Genomic DNA, 15,818 nt, shown 5'->3' on the forward strand with positions numbered 1-15,818 from the left:
ATTGCCCCCGAGCCCTCAGAATTTTCTCTTCCTGCCCTCTCAGCTATTTCTTTTTAAGCATGGAACTACATATAGTTTCATTATCTTCAGATTTTTGGCCACAGAAGAATCATCTTTCCCATTTTTTTTCAACTTCTAAATGAACCCTCAGTTTAAGATGAGTGTGAAAGTGCACATTTGCCTTTGGAAGGATTTCCTATAGTGTGAACGCCAACAGTAAATTTTATTTGTTGGTGGATACAAATGACTACAGTCCACACTATCACTACCAAATAGAAATACAGGCTGGCATGGAGGCTCATGCCTGTAATCCCAGCACTTTGGGAGGCCGAGGTGGGTGGATCACCTGAGGTCGGGAGTTTGAGACCAGCCTGACCAACATGGAGAAACCCCATCTCTACTAAAAATACAATATTAGCTGGACGTGGTGGCGCGTGCCTGTAATCCCAGCTACTCGGGAAGCTGAGGCAGGAGAATCGCTTGAACCTGGGAGGCAGAGGCTGTGGTGAGCCGAGATCACGCCACTGCACTCCAGCCTGGGCAACAAGAGTGAAACTCTGTCTCAGAAAAAAAAAAAAAAAAGAAATATGTGAGGCCGGGCATGGCGGCTCACGCTGTAATCCCAGCACTTTGGGAGGCCAAGGCAGGTGGATTACTAGAGGTCAGGAGTTCGAGACTAGCCTCACCAACATGGTGAAACCCCATCTCTACTAAAATTAGGCGGGTGTGGTGGCACATGCCTATAATCCCAGCTACTTGAGAGGCTGAGGCAGGAGAATTGCTTGAACAGCATATTGTCATTAAGCACAGACATTAACTTCACTTTTAACTTTTAACAACAAACAGGTGAACTTCTACAGTTCTCATCCATTTTTCTATATCAGCTCCAATAATTTAGAGAAAAATTCACATTACATGTATTTCCTTATATATAGCCATATAAAGAGTATATAATATGTCACTAAACATTCAGAGCCTTAGCTTATTTCAGGGTAAAATATTAGGTTAACACCCCAAAATGTGGAGTGGTAAGGAGGATTCCATCATTTCCCCTAATTCCTAGAAAATGTGTAAATATGTACTCCCTAAAATGTGTATGTATGTTTATAATAAAATGCAGTGATCTAATTGGATTTTCACTTAAAAAATTACCTTAACCAATTTTAGGTACTAATACTAAAAACAAAACTCCTGTTCTGACGTGGCCTTGGAAGTCAGTTTACAGGCTATATAAAATCTGTCTGATTTTATACTGAGACATTTATATGCCTTGGCCAATGCAAACACTCAATGCACATTTGTTAATATATAAACCTATTCTATACACCTAAGTTTAGAATTTGTTATGGTTTGAAAAGGCCTTGGATCTTGCAGGACTGGGTTAACTCTCTTGCACTCCTGCCATGCAATGACTCAACAAAAAGGCTGAGCTAGGACCACAGAGAAGCATACAAATTACCAAGGCTAAAACATACATGTATCTGTCTGTGCAGAGAAAAGGTATGAGTTATTTCACAATCATTTAATTTTGCAAAAAAAAATTTTAGGCAGCTTCAGGAATACTTTGTAAGATTTGTATAATAATACAGTCACTGAAGTCAGCATCTCTGTAATTAGGCAGATAAGAACAGCATGTTTCAAAATAACATGTAAAGCTTTCTGGGGAAGTTCTAGAGTAGCTTTCAGAATTAATTTGAGAAAATCAATCAAGAATATCATATATACTTTGTAATGTCTATCAATAAATGAACTCTTCCACAGCTTATTTAACATAAACTTCAAGTGATTTATTCTTTTAAGAAAACAACTTCATTTTCCCAGAAGTATTTATAAGTACATTTAAATGATAGCCTATTGTGGTCTCACTGGAAATGAGTGTATCATCTCCCGAATGAAGATAAACTTTTAGTGATTTACCTGAAGAATTCTGACATGATGGCTGCAAAGGGGATACCTAAATCCCCACAGAAAAACAGAGCAACAAGATAGCAAAACCAAAACCCCATGGATAGTTACAACGAAATCACATGACAAGCCATTCCAAGGGAATTCCTAATACATGTGAATGAGGTCAAAACAAGCTACTATGTCAACATACACAGCACAGTGCAACAAAATGCAAAGGAATGGGGCATGTGCTGGACTTGATAAAAAAAGAACCTCAAAGAGCCAACAGACATTCACTGGAAATCATGGCAGGCCAATGTGAGAACAGCAGCTAGAACTGGGAGTTTTGCCAGTCCAATAAGTAGATGGATGCAAGAGACCTACAGTAAGGATTAAAAGACTGAAGCTAACTTCTATGAACTTTTGAAATTGATCTCCCAAGGTTCTCTTCCAAGACTCCACTTTGAAGAGAAACCATTGGGAGGAAAAGCACAATCAGTAAGATAGGGACAAGGGAAAAGAGAAACCAAAAATGTGGAGGGGAAGAGGGCCAGAAACTCCCAGAAAGTAAGCTGCTACACTTCTGAACATTATACAAAATAACAGAAAAGGGAGCTCTGTGAAGTTATTAAAGCACTCTGAAAGTATATCACCTTTTTAAAGTTCAGGAAAGCTAGTATCTCACAAAAATGAGTAACCGAAGAGTATTCAGTTCACACAAAGACAGTGTAAGAAAAGATTAGAAGAGCAGTGCTTAAAGCGACAAATCACACTGGAAAGAGCTGCTTTAAGCTGAGTGTTGGGAGGCTGAGGCAGGAGGACTGCTTGAGTCCAAGTGTTTAAGAATGGCCTGAGCAACACAGTGAGACCCGTCTGTACAAAAAATTTAAAAAATTAACTGTGTGGTGGCACGTGCCTGTAATCCCAGCTACTTGGGAGGCTGAGGTGGGGGAATCACTTGAATCCAGGAGGTTGAGGCTGCAGTGAGCCATGATTGTGCCGCTGCACTCCAGCCCGGGTGTCAGAGACCTAGTCTCAAAAAAAGAAAAAAGGCAGTTATCCAAGTTTCCAATATTATTGGAATCTAGAGTTACCATACGATCCAGCAATTCTACTTCTGGGTATAAGCCCAAGAGAAACCAAAAACACGTCTACACAAAAACTTGTACACAAATGTTCTTAACAGCAATATTCATATTAGCCAAAAAGTGGCTTACAATCCAAATGCCCACCAACTGATGAACAGAGATATAAAATGTGGTCTAGCCACACAGTGGAATAAGCACTTATTTCTTTTTCAGCAAGAAAAAGAAACAACCTACTGATAAATACAACATAGATTAACCTTGAAAATACGGTAAGTGAAAGAAGTCAGTCACAAAGAACAACATATTGTATGATTCCATTTATGAAATATCTATTAATAGGCTGGGCAAAGAATAGGGAGAAATGACTGCTGGGTTGGGGGTTTCTTTTTGGTGTAGTGAAAACTTCTAAAAATTGATGCACACCTCTGTGAATATTCTTAAAAAAAACCCACAAACCCCACGGTATCATACTTTCAATGGGTGAAACATACAGTATGTGAGTTATATCACAAAAAGAGCAAAAATCAAGTAATTATCCTATATGATACATACCACTGGGTGTCCACATAGGAGATTAATCAAGAATTTCAATACAAAAATACCAATTTGCAAGAAAGAAATGACAGAATTAGAGTATTACCAATGAATGAAAGGACCCAGGCATTGAATATCAACAGCCACTAACACTACAAAGAGAGACAACCAGACGCTAGGCCTTCTGAGGAAAAGAACATTAACACCATCTAGTCTTGCCTAGGGGATCTAACAGGAGTCTGATTAAGTTTCTGGATCTAATCATCAATTTTCCAGGAATGCAAGAACAAAGGAACACAGCAAACTGCACCGTGACTATACAATCAGCAAAATTCAGACAGGTGGAAACTCTACAGGTCACACACCTTAGGGTCCTTCAACAGATAAAACTCAGGTGACATAAAAGGATGGAGGGGAAACATGCATACTGAGAGACTTCAAAGACTTACCAAATTTTTAATAATGAGCAAGGTCTATGGTATTTGGGAATGGAGAGTTGGGTGCTAAAACTATAAAGAAAGCAATTACTATTAGAGTAAGAATACTGGGGCCAGGTGAGGGGATCACAAGGTCAGGAGTTTGAGACCAGCCTGACCAATATGGTGAAAACTGTCTCTAATAAAAATACAAAAATTGGGCCGGGCGCGGTGGCTCAAGCCTGTAATCCCAGCACTTTGGGAGGCCGAGACGGGCGGATCACGAGGTCAGGAGATCGAGACCATCCTGGCTAACACGGTGAAACCCCGTCTCTACTAAAAAATACAAAAAAAACTAGCCGGGCGAGGTGGCGGGCGCCTGTAGTCCCAGATACTCGGGAGGCTGAGGCAGGAGAATGGTGTAAACCCGGGAGGCGGAGCTTGCAGTGAGCTGAGATCCGGCCACTGCACTCCAGCCCAGGCGACAGAGCGAGACTCCGTCTCAAAAAAAAAAAAACAAAAAAAACAAAAATTGGCTGGGCATAGTGGCGCACACCTGTAATCCCAGCTACTCAGGAGGCTGAGGCAGGTGATTCACTTGAACTCAGGAGGCAGAGGTTGCAGTGAGCCGAGATTGCACCACTGCACTCCAGCCTGGGTGACAAGACCAGAATCCCATCTCAAAAAAAAGAATACTAGTTACTTTTGGCGGGAGGGGTTGACACTGAGTTGAGCACATGGAGGCATTCTGGGGTAGTTGGCAAAGTTCTATTTCTTGACTTGGTTGGTGATTACAAGGTTGTTTTATAATAACCCCCTAAGCTATACATTTGTTTGTTGGTTTTATATATTTTATAATTAAAAAGAAAAAACTCATCTCATATATGTACAGTCACACTATAAACTCCCAAACAGATGGAATACAACTGGATGTGAATAAGATTCAAAGGTAAGATCAGAGAGAGAAATTCACAAATGGAAAAGAGAATTATCTGGGGAATGCTTTATGAAAGAGTAGCAACTTCAGCTGAGTCTTAAAACCTGACAGAGAACAGTCGCATGAAAGCAAAGAGAAAGCACCCTAAGGAAAAACAGTGATACACAATGCATAAATGCTAACACTGATGTATAGTTGAAAAAGAGGAATTTGGGACTTATAAAGAGGACCTCATTGGATTTAGTGCAATGAGGCGGGCAAATCAAAATCTGAGTTTTTTTTCATTGTTTACTTTATAAATCTTACAAATCACTGGCATAAATTGCTATTGTGCTCTACTTCTAAAATATACTAGAATAGGAAAAAGTGAGAACTACAGCTTGGGATTAAGCAAAGGACTTGGGTTCAAATCCCAGCCACATAATAGTTTTTAATTTTGGACAAGTCACTTAGTAACTGCATCTGCTTCCTTAGGAGAATACTTTACCTGAGAAAACAAGACAAATATAAAGTACCTGTCATAGTGAGATCTTAATAAAATTTCAACCAGGTAATTTACAGTTTAAAAGGAATTTAAAAATTATCTAGGCTAATCGTCTCAAATTTACAAGATAGTTCCTACCACATTGAAGAGCACAAACAGACAAAATCTACACTATGCAGAAAGTTCTACTGGACAGCACTGCAGTATTTCTGAGTAATGCTAATGGATCTTGGGCATAAGATTATTCTTGGATTAATTATTGCTTTATTAAACTAAAAGGCAGAAGAGGAAGTCAGTTATAATAAACATCTGCTTAGACTTCACAATGAAACACATGCTGATTTGACTCCCGTAAAACATGACCAGAGTATAACAACGAATTGAAATGCACACTCGCTCTGTTGCCCAGGTTGGAGCTGTGGTGGTGTGATCTCGGCTCACTGCAACCTCCGCCTCTCAGGTTCGAGCGATTCTCCTGCCTCAGCTTCCCCAGTAGCTGGGATTACAGGCATGTGCCACCACACCCAGCTCATTTTTATATTTTTAGTAGAGACGGGGTTTCATCATGTTGGCCAGGCTGGTCTTGAACTCCTGACCTCAAGAGATCCACCCGCTTCAGCATCCCAAAGTACGGGGATTACAGGCATTAGCCACCATGCCAGGCCCTATAATACCTTTAAATCTTGCATATTATACATGGAGTTCTGATTGCTAGAGCTCAAGAAAGAGGCAATGGAACTAAGTAAAGAGAAGATGGAAAAGATCAAGTAAATTGGAGATGTGCTATGAGAACAGACCATGACCAACAAAAATACTTAGAAAAGGGTGTGCTCTTTACAGTCTAATCTTAAGGGACTTGGAACTGGTATAAGAAAAAAACGCATCACAAAAGACCAAATTAGGAGTTTGTAAGAGAAGCTGTGTCAGTATCTACTTAAGTGTGACCTGGGGGGTGGGTGCTTTCCCTCAGTATATACCTTGGCAGCACTTTTGGCTCCAGGGCTTTTACACTTTACTAAATTTATTTTTAAGCTTGATCCAGCAAGGCCATTCTTTATTAATTCCAATTACAAGAACCTCATTGCATCTAGTGAACAAAGTGTAGATTTATCTAATTAGGCTACATATAAAAGTCATTTACTGCTGACAGCTATTCAACTCTGAGTAACAGACAAAAGAACTCAATGATAAGAGACCATTTCTGGGTCACCAAAACATGCTGATACTGATTTTATTCTTAAATAGTAATACAACAGCTCATTACTTTTGGGGGTTTTAAAACTTTTAATATTACAACGTTGGAAAATACAATTAAGTCATGTGAACATTTGAAAATATTTTCATACAGTTAATGGATGTTATTAATATTAACTATAAGACTAGATAGAGTTTGTCACTAGTGTCTTAACTTATTTAAGCTTATTAGGGTTGATTTGCTGAATGGTGTTCAGTTTGGTGAAGATTCATGCTTTTTTAAGTTTACCATGACATTTCAGTATGTAGACAAAAATTTCCCACTGATGTGGAATAATACAAATTTAAAAGTGACTCACATTCAATTTCAGACCACCCCCTTTGTCCTAAAAGAACGGGGGAGGGAAAGATAAAAGTGAGGCTGTGCAACTGATGCAAGTGCACTGATACAAATATAAAAATCACTTTCGATATTATAATAGCAAAGGTAAAAAAGACAACAGATATGAAAGGTATAATACTATTTCTCAAAACAGAAATGAATTATTAATGACTCTACGTAAAAATGCTGAAGTTTACCTTCATCCACAATAAGACATTAAAGAAGGTAATAATAAATTAATACCCTGGCCTTTCTATTGAAGGAAAACATTTAAGTAAAATAGTGAAAGCTAGAATGCAAACGACAGTCTAAAGTTGTGAATTCTGGCTTTAAGCACGGTATTTGTTGTAAAGCACGCCAACCAGGCCATAAAGACAAATTATAAGGAGGGCTCAAAACACAGAAGTGAAGATGGCTGGGCATGGTGGTTCATGCCTGTAATCCCAGCACTTTGGGAGGCCGAGGCAGGCGGATCACCCGAGGTCAGGAGCTCAAGACCATCCTAGCCAACATGGTGAAACCCCCCTCTACTAAAAATAAAAAAATCAGCCGGGCATGGTGGCACGCACCTGTAGTCCCAGCTACTTGGGAGGCTGACGCAGGAGAACAGCTTGAACCAGGGAGGCAGAGGTTGTGGTGAGCTGCGGCAGCGCCACTGTACTCCAGCATGTGTGACAGAGTGAGACTCCGTCTCAAAAATAAATAAATAAATAAGTGAAGACTTGTGGCTAGATCATTTATTGGAAGTAGAAATGAGACAGCAAATGAGACATCTGTAGCCATATAAAGAATAGAACTATTTTGATTTGTAATTTCGACATTATCCAGGGTTACGTAAGGAAAACTACATTTATATTAACACTCATTAGTTCACTACTACCTTTGGAGGCAATTTATATAAAAATTAAATTCCCTTAATCTAAATGTAATCACCAAAGGCTTCCTTTCTCTTCCATAACACTATCACTGACCTAAGTTATATAGCACAAGAAATAACTAGGAAAACTAGAAGCTACAGAGCAAGAACTACGCAGATTTAAAAAAGAAATAGAAGCCAGAAGTCTTCAAAAGACCAAAATGTATATTAAAATATATATGGTCCAAGATAAACCTATATGCCAAACTGATGAACGAAATAGGATCCGAAGAGATTAAGGTAGGACTCAATCTAATCCATGAAGCCTTTCTTCCATTTCAAAAATCACATTCTGAGGATCTTTCCTAGGATTGTTCTCTTAGCAAATAAGTCCTAATGACTATCCACAAATAGCAGAAAGTCTTCTTTGGTCCATTTTTCTACACATATCTTTCAGAATAATATTCTAAAAATAACTGATAGAAAGTAACAAAGAATTAAAGCAGGGTTAAACATTTCTAAATATGCAATTTTCTTTATTCACACACAACACAGTATGCATGTTACTCAACATACACCAAACTTATCTTTCATAAATGAAATTAACATTTCAACAAAATGCTATTACTCTATTTGTCAAGGTTTACAGGTTATGTACCTTAATATTCAAGTGTAAATTTTACTAATAATACATAAACATACTCCTGACGTACTATATCTGAAGCAAGAATTGACGTCTGAATCACCCAAATTTTTAGGAGACAATTGATGCTAACGTGATAAACAGAAAAGTTTGACATCTTAAGAAATTACTGGGTTAGCAAATGAAGAAATGAATTATTTCTGCCAAATAGCTCTTTCAAAAGAATGTCATAATTTAATCTCAATTCACAGTATTTTAAACAATGAGTACAACATAATTAAGATGTATCACAGAACGACCAGACTTGCCCAATTCCACTGTACATTACTACTGAAATTATTCAAATGTTAGGTATAAAATTTAAATAAAGAAAACTTACGTAATAACTCTCTAAAGAAGTAAATTTTTTTTTTTTTAGCTTAAAAGGCCTGGCAGAGCTTAACAGTGCCTTGTAGTTTAATTCATCACAAATTTTAAAAACACAAAAACCCCGCATTTGAAGCAAAATATTTATCACGTGATATACGTTTACCGTTAATTCAGAACACTAAATCCAACAACGCAATGACCAACTTTTTTTCTGCGTATCGATTTACCCTCAAATTTGCGCATAGTAAAAACAGGCAACAAACTAGTACTTACATTTTTGTTGAATTTGGTGAAAGAATGGTGCATATAAAACCTGTGCATATAAACAATCGCAGTGTTTATTGTAAGCTGAGAGCTGGAACATAGCATTTAGGAAATATCTGACAAAAGCAAGATCTCATTCCCAAAACAATTTTGATGGAAAATTCCCAGGTTCTTTTTCAATGTCTCCCATTCAAATCCAAACGCCAAACTAGAAATAAAGAAATAAATGCCCGCGGGGGGTGGGGCAGCAGGAAGAGAATACACTCTACGCCAAATAAACGGGAGGAAGAACTGCTGATCTTTTCACTCTAACAGCGCTGAGAGCCCTGGAACTATTTATCAATGGCTACGACTGACTAAACTCAAAATGAAACAGTTGAAACGCGCGCGCACACACCCATACAAAACCACGCCAAGAACATAAAAGACTTTCAGTGCGCTCCCAAGATAGGAGAGCCGCCATCAAGCCGGCGAGGAAAGCGGGGAAAGGCTGCGGAAAACACTTAGGCCTTTCAGCATCGCTAACCCTTCTACCTCTCAAACCCTTAGGGAACAGGGACAAGTCCAAGGAGCCGCCCCTTTTCTGCAATAATCCCTAAAATTCCTCTTTCGCCTGAGCCACACTCCCATCCCCCGCCGCCACCACCACGCGCTGCCCCAAACAGATTACACAACGCAGACTCCTGGCCCGCATTCCTGGGGTCCTATCTCCTCCTCCCCTCCTCTGCTAGCCCCTCGCGACTGCCCGAGCTGGAGCCTTACTTCCCTGACCGCGGGGCCGAGGTCCAGCGAAGGCCGAGGCCGGCGGCGCCATGTTCGCGGAGCACCAGGCCCGGCCACCAGGCAAGGGAAACAGGGCGTGAGCGGCGCAGGATAGGAAAGGATACACATTGAGACGCTGTCCCATCTCCTGGATGAGGTTGGCCGCCTGCTGGCGGCACGAGAGCTCTTTATCCGCCTCCACTCCGCAGCGGCGGCTCGGCGTGTTCTCCAGCTGTTCCCGAGTAAAGAACCAGCGAGAAGAAGCTCCACGGCCCGACGCCATGACACTTCCTCCTCCGCCCGCTCCCTCATTCACCCCCCGCCCCTCCTGGCTCGCGGACTCCCCGCCAAGGCGCGCGACCCCGCCCCACTCCGCTCGCCGTAGACCACGCACCGCCCTTTTTCACCACCGCCTCCGCCCGTGCGCATGCGCGGGGTCTGCTCTACCGGCTCGCCCTGGTCTTTTGCTTTCTTTTTCTGTCCTCCGCCTCGCACTCGCGCACGGGACCACAATGCTCCGCGCCGCTTGTCATTGGGAGGCGCCGAAGGTGGGGGTCGGCTCGGAAGGAAAAGGTCGGCGCAGCGCATGCCGGGTCTAGGGTTGGCTGGGCGAAGGGGCGGGGCGGGGAGGGGAGGGGAGAGTGGGAGAGGCTGGACCCTGGCCGGTGTGGAGAGAGGCGGTCAGGCGGCTGCGCTGTGGGGTCTGGGCGTGGACTTCGAAGGCCGTCGGGCGCTTCCTTTGACGGGAGGTCTAGCGGTCCATTAAAAAGAGAAAAGTACCCTTCACTGTCGCAGCCTCACGCCACTACCTCCATTTTCCTTTCGGGTGGGTCCGCGCAGTCTCGTAGGCGTGCGACTCCGGCCTCTGCTACCAACAGCCTTCGCCTAGCGCGCGGCTCTGGCGTGGAGGTGGCCGGGAAAGAGTGCACAGGAAGTCACGCTCCACGGCTCTCCGCGCCTGAGTGCTTTTTTCACTCTACATTATGTTGTTTAAATCCCAGATCACTCCGCCCGTGGGTTTTTTTTTATATTTTCAAATTACTTGCCAAACGCTATCCAACTAACAACGAGACATTGAATTTCTAAATGAGGTGTTGAATCTAGACGGGGCGTGTTTTCAGACCGCGCTGTGGCTTCTGCGAGACAAGGTTGAGGAGAAACAGATAAGTGCAAGAGGAACTGAGTTAAAATTTTATCTTTAGGGTTTGATGCAGGAACATCCCACATACCTGTTGATTAACTCCTGCATTTCTTCCTGTAAGAAAACGCCACAGAGCTTCCCTCGGAGTTTGTGTTGTGAATAGGGTTTCCAAGTTTAAAGTCCTAAGTATTTGAAGGCGGGGCACCGTGGCTCACGCCTGTAATCTCAGCGCTTGGGGAGGTCCAGTGGGTCGATCACTTGAGGTCAGGAGTTCGAGCGCAAGGGCAACATGGTTAGACTCTGTCTCTACCAAAAATACAAAAATTAGCTGGGCTTGGTGGCGCGCCTGTAGTCCCATCTACTCCCGAGGCTGAAGTGGGAGGATGGCTTGAGCCCAGGAGGTGGAGGTTGCAGTGAGCTAGATCTCGCTGTTGCACCCCAGCCTGGGCGATAGAGCAAGACTCTGTCTCAAAAACAAAAAATAAAATATTTATTTGCCAAAGACCATGGAGGCAAGTGATTTTTTTGGGGCTCCCACGCTCAGTATACTGCGTTGCACAAGAATATTGATTATAGTAGGCAGTTCTTGTGAACAGTTGCCATTTCATACCTCCCTTGCTTTACGTTTTATGTTGCTTACAATTTCCAGGATAGATTGATTTAAAGCAACATTTAAAAAGTGCACATCCTTGGCCAGGTGCAGTGTTTCATGGCTGTAATCCCAGCACTTTGGGAGGTCAAAGTGTTCTAGACCAGCCAGGGCAACATAATGAGACCCCATCTCTACAAAAGTTTTTTTAAAAATTAGCTGGATGTGGTGGCATCTGTAGTCCCAGCTCCTTGGGAGTACCGCTTCGACGTGAGAGGTGAGGTTGCACCCCAGCTTGGGTGACAGAGTGAGATCCTGTCACACAAATCAAGAAGTGCCCCTCCTCCACATCCATTCATAATAAAAACTCAGCAAACTGGGAATAAAGGAGAACTTCCTCAACTTGATAAAGAGCATCTACAAAAATTCTACAGCTAACAATAGATTGTTTCTATTGTGAGAGACTACATTCTTTCCACCTAAAGTCTGACACAAGGCAAGCATGTCCCCTCTCAACCAGTCTTTTCAATGTGGTACTTGATGTTCTAGCTAACAAGAAAAGTAAATTTAAAGTATACATATTGGGAAGGAAGAAAACTGTAGAATTTTGGGATACAAGGTTGAATACAAAAGTCTGTTGTTTTCCTATATACCAGCAATGAACAATTGGAATTTATAATTAAAAACACAATGCCATTTACAATAGTACTGTCTCCCCAAAGTAATACTAGTTAAGTATCACGTATCTGAAATGCTTGAGACCAGATGTGTTTTGGATTTCAGATTTTTTTAGATTTTGAAATATTTGAATTATAAATTTAGTCATCGAGCATTGTAATCCAAAAATCCTAAATCTGAAATTGCGCCAATGAACATTTCCTTTGAATGTCATGTTGGGGCTTGAAGTTTTGGGTTTTGGAGTGTTTCTGACTTTCAGATTTAGGGATGCTCAACCTGTACTTAGATATGGATCTAGGCAGGGCACAGTGGTTCACGCCCATAGTCCCAGTACTTTGGGAGGCCAAGGTGGGGGATTGCTTGAGGCCAGAAGTTGAAGACCAGCTTGGCAAATATGGGGAAACATCATCTCTACTAAAAATACAAAAATTAGCTGGGTGTGTTGGTGCATGTCTGTAATCCCAGCTTCTTGGGAAGCTGGAGCACGAGAATTGCTTGGACCCAGGAGGCGGAGGTTGTAGTGAGCCGAGATCACTCCACCACACTCCAGCCCCCATGGGTGATAGAGCAAGACTCTATCTCCAGTGTGGTATTTGAGAAAGAACAGACACATAGATCAATGGAACATGATAGAGAGCCCACCCATAAATAGTCAACTGACCTTTGACAAAGGAGCAAAAGCAAGTCAATGGAGCAATAATAGTCTTTAACAAATGGTGCTAGAACAACCAGAAAGCCATATATATATATATATATATATATATATTTTAAATCTACATGCAGACCTTACACCTTCTACAAAATTTAACTCAAAGTGAATTGCAGACCTAGATGTAAAATGCAAAACTGTAAAACTTCTGGAAGATAACATAGGAGAAAATATAGTTGACCTTGTGTTCGGCAATGAGGTTTTAGATGCAACACCAAAAGTACAATCCATGAAATAAAAAACTAGTAAGTTGGACTTCATTAAAATTAAAAACCTCTGGCCGGGCGCGGTGACTCATGCCTGTAATCCCAGCACTTTGGGAGGCTGAGACGGCGGATCACCTGAGGTCAAGATTTCGAGACCAGCCTGGCCAACATGGTGAAACCTTGTCTCTACTAAAAATTAAAAAAAAATTAGCTGGGCATGGTGGTGCGTGCCTGTAGTCCCAGCTACTTGGGGAGGCTGAGGCAGGAGAATCTCTTGAACCCAGGATGTGGAGGTTGCAGTGAGCCAAGATCATGCCATTGCACTCCAGCCTGGGCGACAGAGGGAGGCTTTATCTAAAAATAAGTAAATAAATAAAATAAAAAATTAACTGGGCATGGTGGCAGGCGCCTATAATCACAGCTACTCAGGAGGCTGAGATAGGAGAGTTGCTCAAGCAACCTCACCTGGGAGGCGGAGGTTGCAGTGAGCCGAGATTGTGCCACTGCACTCCAGCCTGGGCAACAAAGAGTGAAACTCCATCTCAAAAATTAAAATTAAAATTAAAAAAAACTAAAACCTCCGTTCTGTGAAAGACTCTGTTAAGAGAATGACATCCAAGGAAGAAATATTTGCAAAACATATGTCTGATAAAGAACTCTTAAGATGGCTTAATTGCTAAATTCTACTAAACATTTAAAGAAGAACTAACACCAATACTACACAAACTATTCTGAAATAGAGGAAGAGAGAATACTTCCAAACTCATTCTACAAGGCCAGTATTACCCTGATTCTAAAACCAAAGACACATTGGAAAAAGAAAACTATAGGCCAATATCTCTGATGAATATTGATGCAAAAATCCTCAATAAAATACCAGCAAACTGAATTCAGCAATACATTAGAAAGATCATTCATCATGACCAAAGGGGATTTATCCCTGGGATGCAAGGATGGTTGCAAATAAATCAATGTGATACATCATATCAACAGAATGAAGACTGGAAACCATATCATTTCAATTGATGCTGAAAAAGTATTTGATACAATTTGACATCCCTTCATGATAAAAACCCTAAAAAAACAGGGGATAGAAGGAGCTTACCTCAACATAATAAAAGCCATATATGACAGTCCCACAACTAGTATCATACCAAATAGGAAATAAAACAAAGCTTTTCCTTTAAGATCTGGAAGTCGACAAGGATGCCTATTGTCACCATTATTCAACATAGTACTGGAAGTCCTAGCTAAAGCAATCAGACAAGGCAAAGGTATAAAGGGCATCCAAATTGGAAAGGAAGAAGTCAAATTATCTTTCTTTGTATGTGATATGATCTTGTATTTGGAAAAACCTGAAGACTCCAAAGGAAAACTATTAGAACTGATCAACAAATTCAGTAAAGTTGCAGGATACAAAATCAACACACAAAGATCAGTAACATTTCTATATGCCAACAGTGAACAATGTGAAAAAGAAATTAAAAAGTAATCCCATTTATAATATTTACACATAAAATTAGATACGTAAGAATTAACCGAAGGAGCAAAATATCTCTATAATGAAAACTATAAAACACTGATGAAAGAAATTGAAGATGACACAAAAAAATGGAAAAATATTCCATGATCATGAGTTGGAAGAATTGTTAAAATGTCCATATTACCCAAAGCAATCTACAGATTCAATGAAATCCCTGTCAAAACATCAATGACATTCTACACAGAAGTAGAAAAAACAATCCTATAATTTATATGGAGTCACAGAAGACCCAGAATAGCCAAAACTATCCTAAGCAAAAAGAACAAACCTGGAGGAATCACATTACCTGACTTCAAATTATACTTCAGAGCTTTCATCACCAAAACAGCATGGTACTCACATAAAAACAGATACATAGACCAACAGAATAGAATAGAGAACCCAGAAACAAATCCACACACCTACAGTGAACTCATTTGTAACAAAGGTGGCAAGAACATACACTGGGGAAAAGACAGTCTCTTCAATAAGTGGTGCTGGGAAAACTGGATGTCCGTATGCAAAAGAATGAAATTAGGCCCTTATCTCTTGTCCTATAAAAAAATAAAAATGGATTAAAGACTTTAAGACCTTAAGCTATGAAACTACTACAAGAAAACATTGGGGAAAATCTCCAGGACATTTGTGTAGCCAAAAGTTTCTGAGCAATACCCAACAAGCACAGGCAACTAAAGCAAAAATGGACAAATAGGATCACATCAAGTTAAAAAAGTTTCTGCACAGCAAAGGATACAATCAACAAAGGGAAGAGGGCGGGGCGCTGTGGCTCTTGCCTGTAATCCCAGCACTTTGGGAGGCTGAGGTGGGCGGATCATGAGGTCAGGAGATCGAGACCATCCTGGCGAACACAGTGAAACCCCATCTCTACTAAAAATACAAAAAAATTAGCCAGGCGTGGTGGCAGGCGCCTGTAGTCCCAGCTACTGGGGAGGCTGAGGCAGGAGAATGGTATGAACCCGGGGAGCAGAGCTTGCAGTGAGCGGAGATTGCACCACTGCACTGCAGCCTGGGTGACAGAGCAAGACTCCGTCTCAAAGAAAGAAAGAAACAAAAAAACACAAACAATAACAAAAAAAAAAAAAAAAAGGGAAGAGACAGCCCACAGAATGAGAGAAAGTATTTGCAAACTACCCATC

General features: G+C 41.1%; 1 protein-coding gene and 1 long non-coding RNA gene across 8 annotated transcripts in view; one reads left to right on the forward strand and one right to left on the reverse strand.

Moving 5' to 3' along the window:
- Positions 1-10,151, reverse strand: part of CCNT2 (cyclin T2) — a 43,905-nt gene extending 33,754 nt beyond the window's left edge. For 2 of the 4 annotated variants that reach the window (XM_033231688.1, XM_033231687.1), the window contains exons 1-2: positions 9,942-10,148; positions 9,064-9,145 (exon numbers count right to left, since the gene is read on the reverse strand). In XM_033231688.1, coding sequence (XP_033087579.1) covers positions 9,064-9,145; positions 9,942-10,099 — 240 coding nt within the window. In that variant the 5' untranslated portion in view covers positions 10,100-10,148. Of the gene's footprint in view, positions 1-9,063; positions 9,146-9,941 lie in introns of all 4 variants that reach the window. The other 2 variants (XR_004441804.1, XM_033231689.1) reach the window with 2 other exon arrangements.
- A 121-nt stretch (positions 10,152-10,272) lies between these two features.
- The window catches only part of LOC117095088, a 67,097-nt gene continuing 61,551 nt past the window's right edge, over positions 10,273-15,818 (forward strand). For 3 of the 4 annotated variants that reach the window (XR_004441807.1, XR_004441806.1, XR_004441805.1), the window contains exon 1: positions 10,273-10,389. This is a non-coding gene — a long non-coding RNA (uncharacterized LOC117095088). The remainder of the gene's footprint in view (positions 10,390-15,818) is intronic. The other variant, XR_004441808.1, reaches the window with a different exon arrangement.

The sequence above is a fragment of the Trachypithecus francoisi genome, unplaced genomic scaffold (genome assembly GCF_009764315.1).
Source record: "Trachypithecus francoisi isolate TF-2019V2 unplaced genomic scaffold, Tfra_2.0 Lachesis_group13, whole genome shotgun sequence".
NCBI lineage: Eukaryota > Metazoa > Chordata > Mammalia > Primates > Cercopithecidae > Trachypithecus > Trachypithecus francoisi.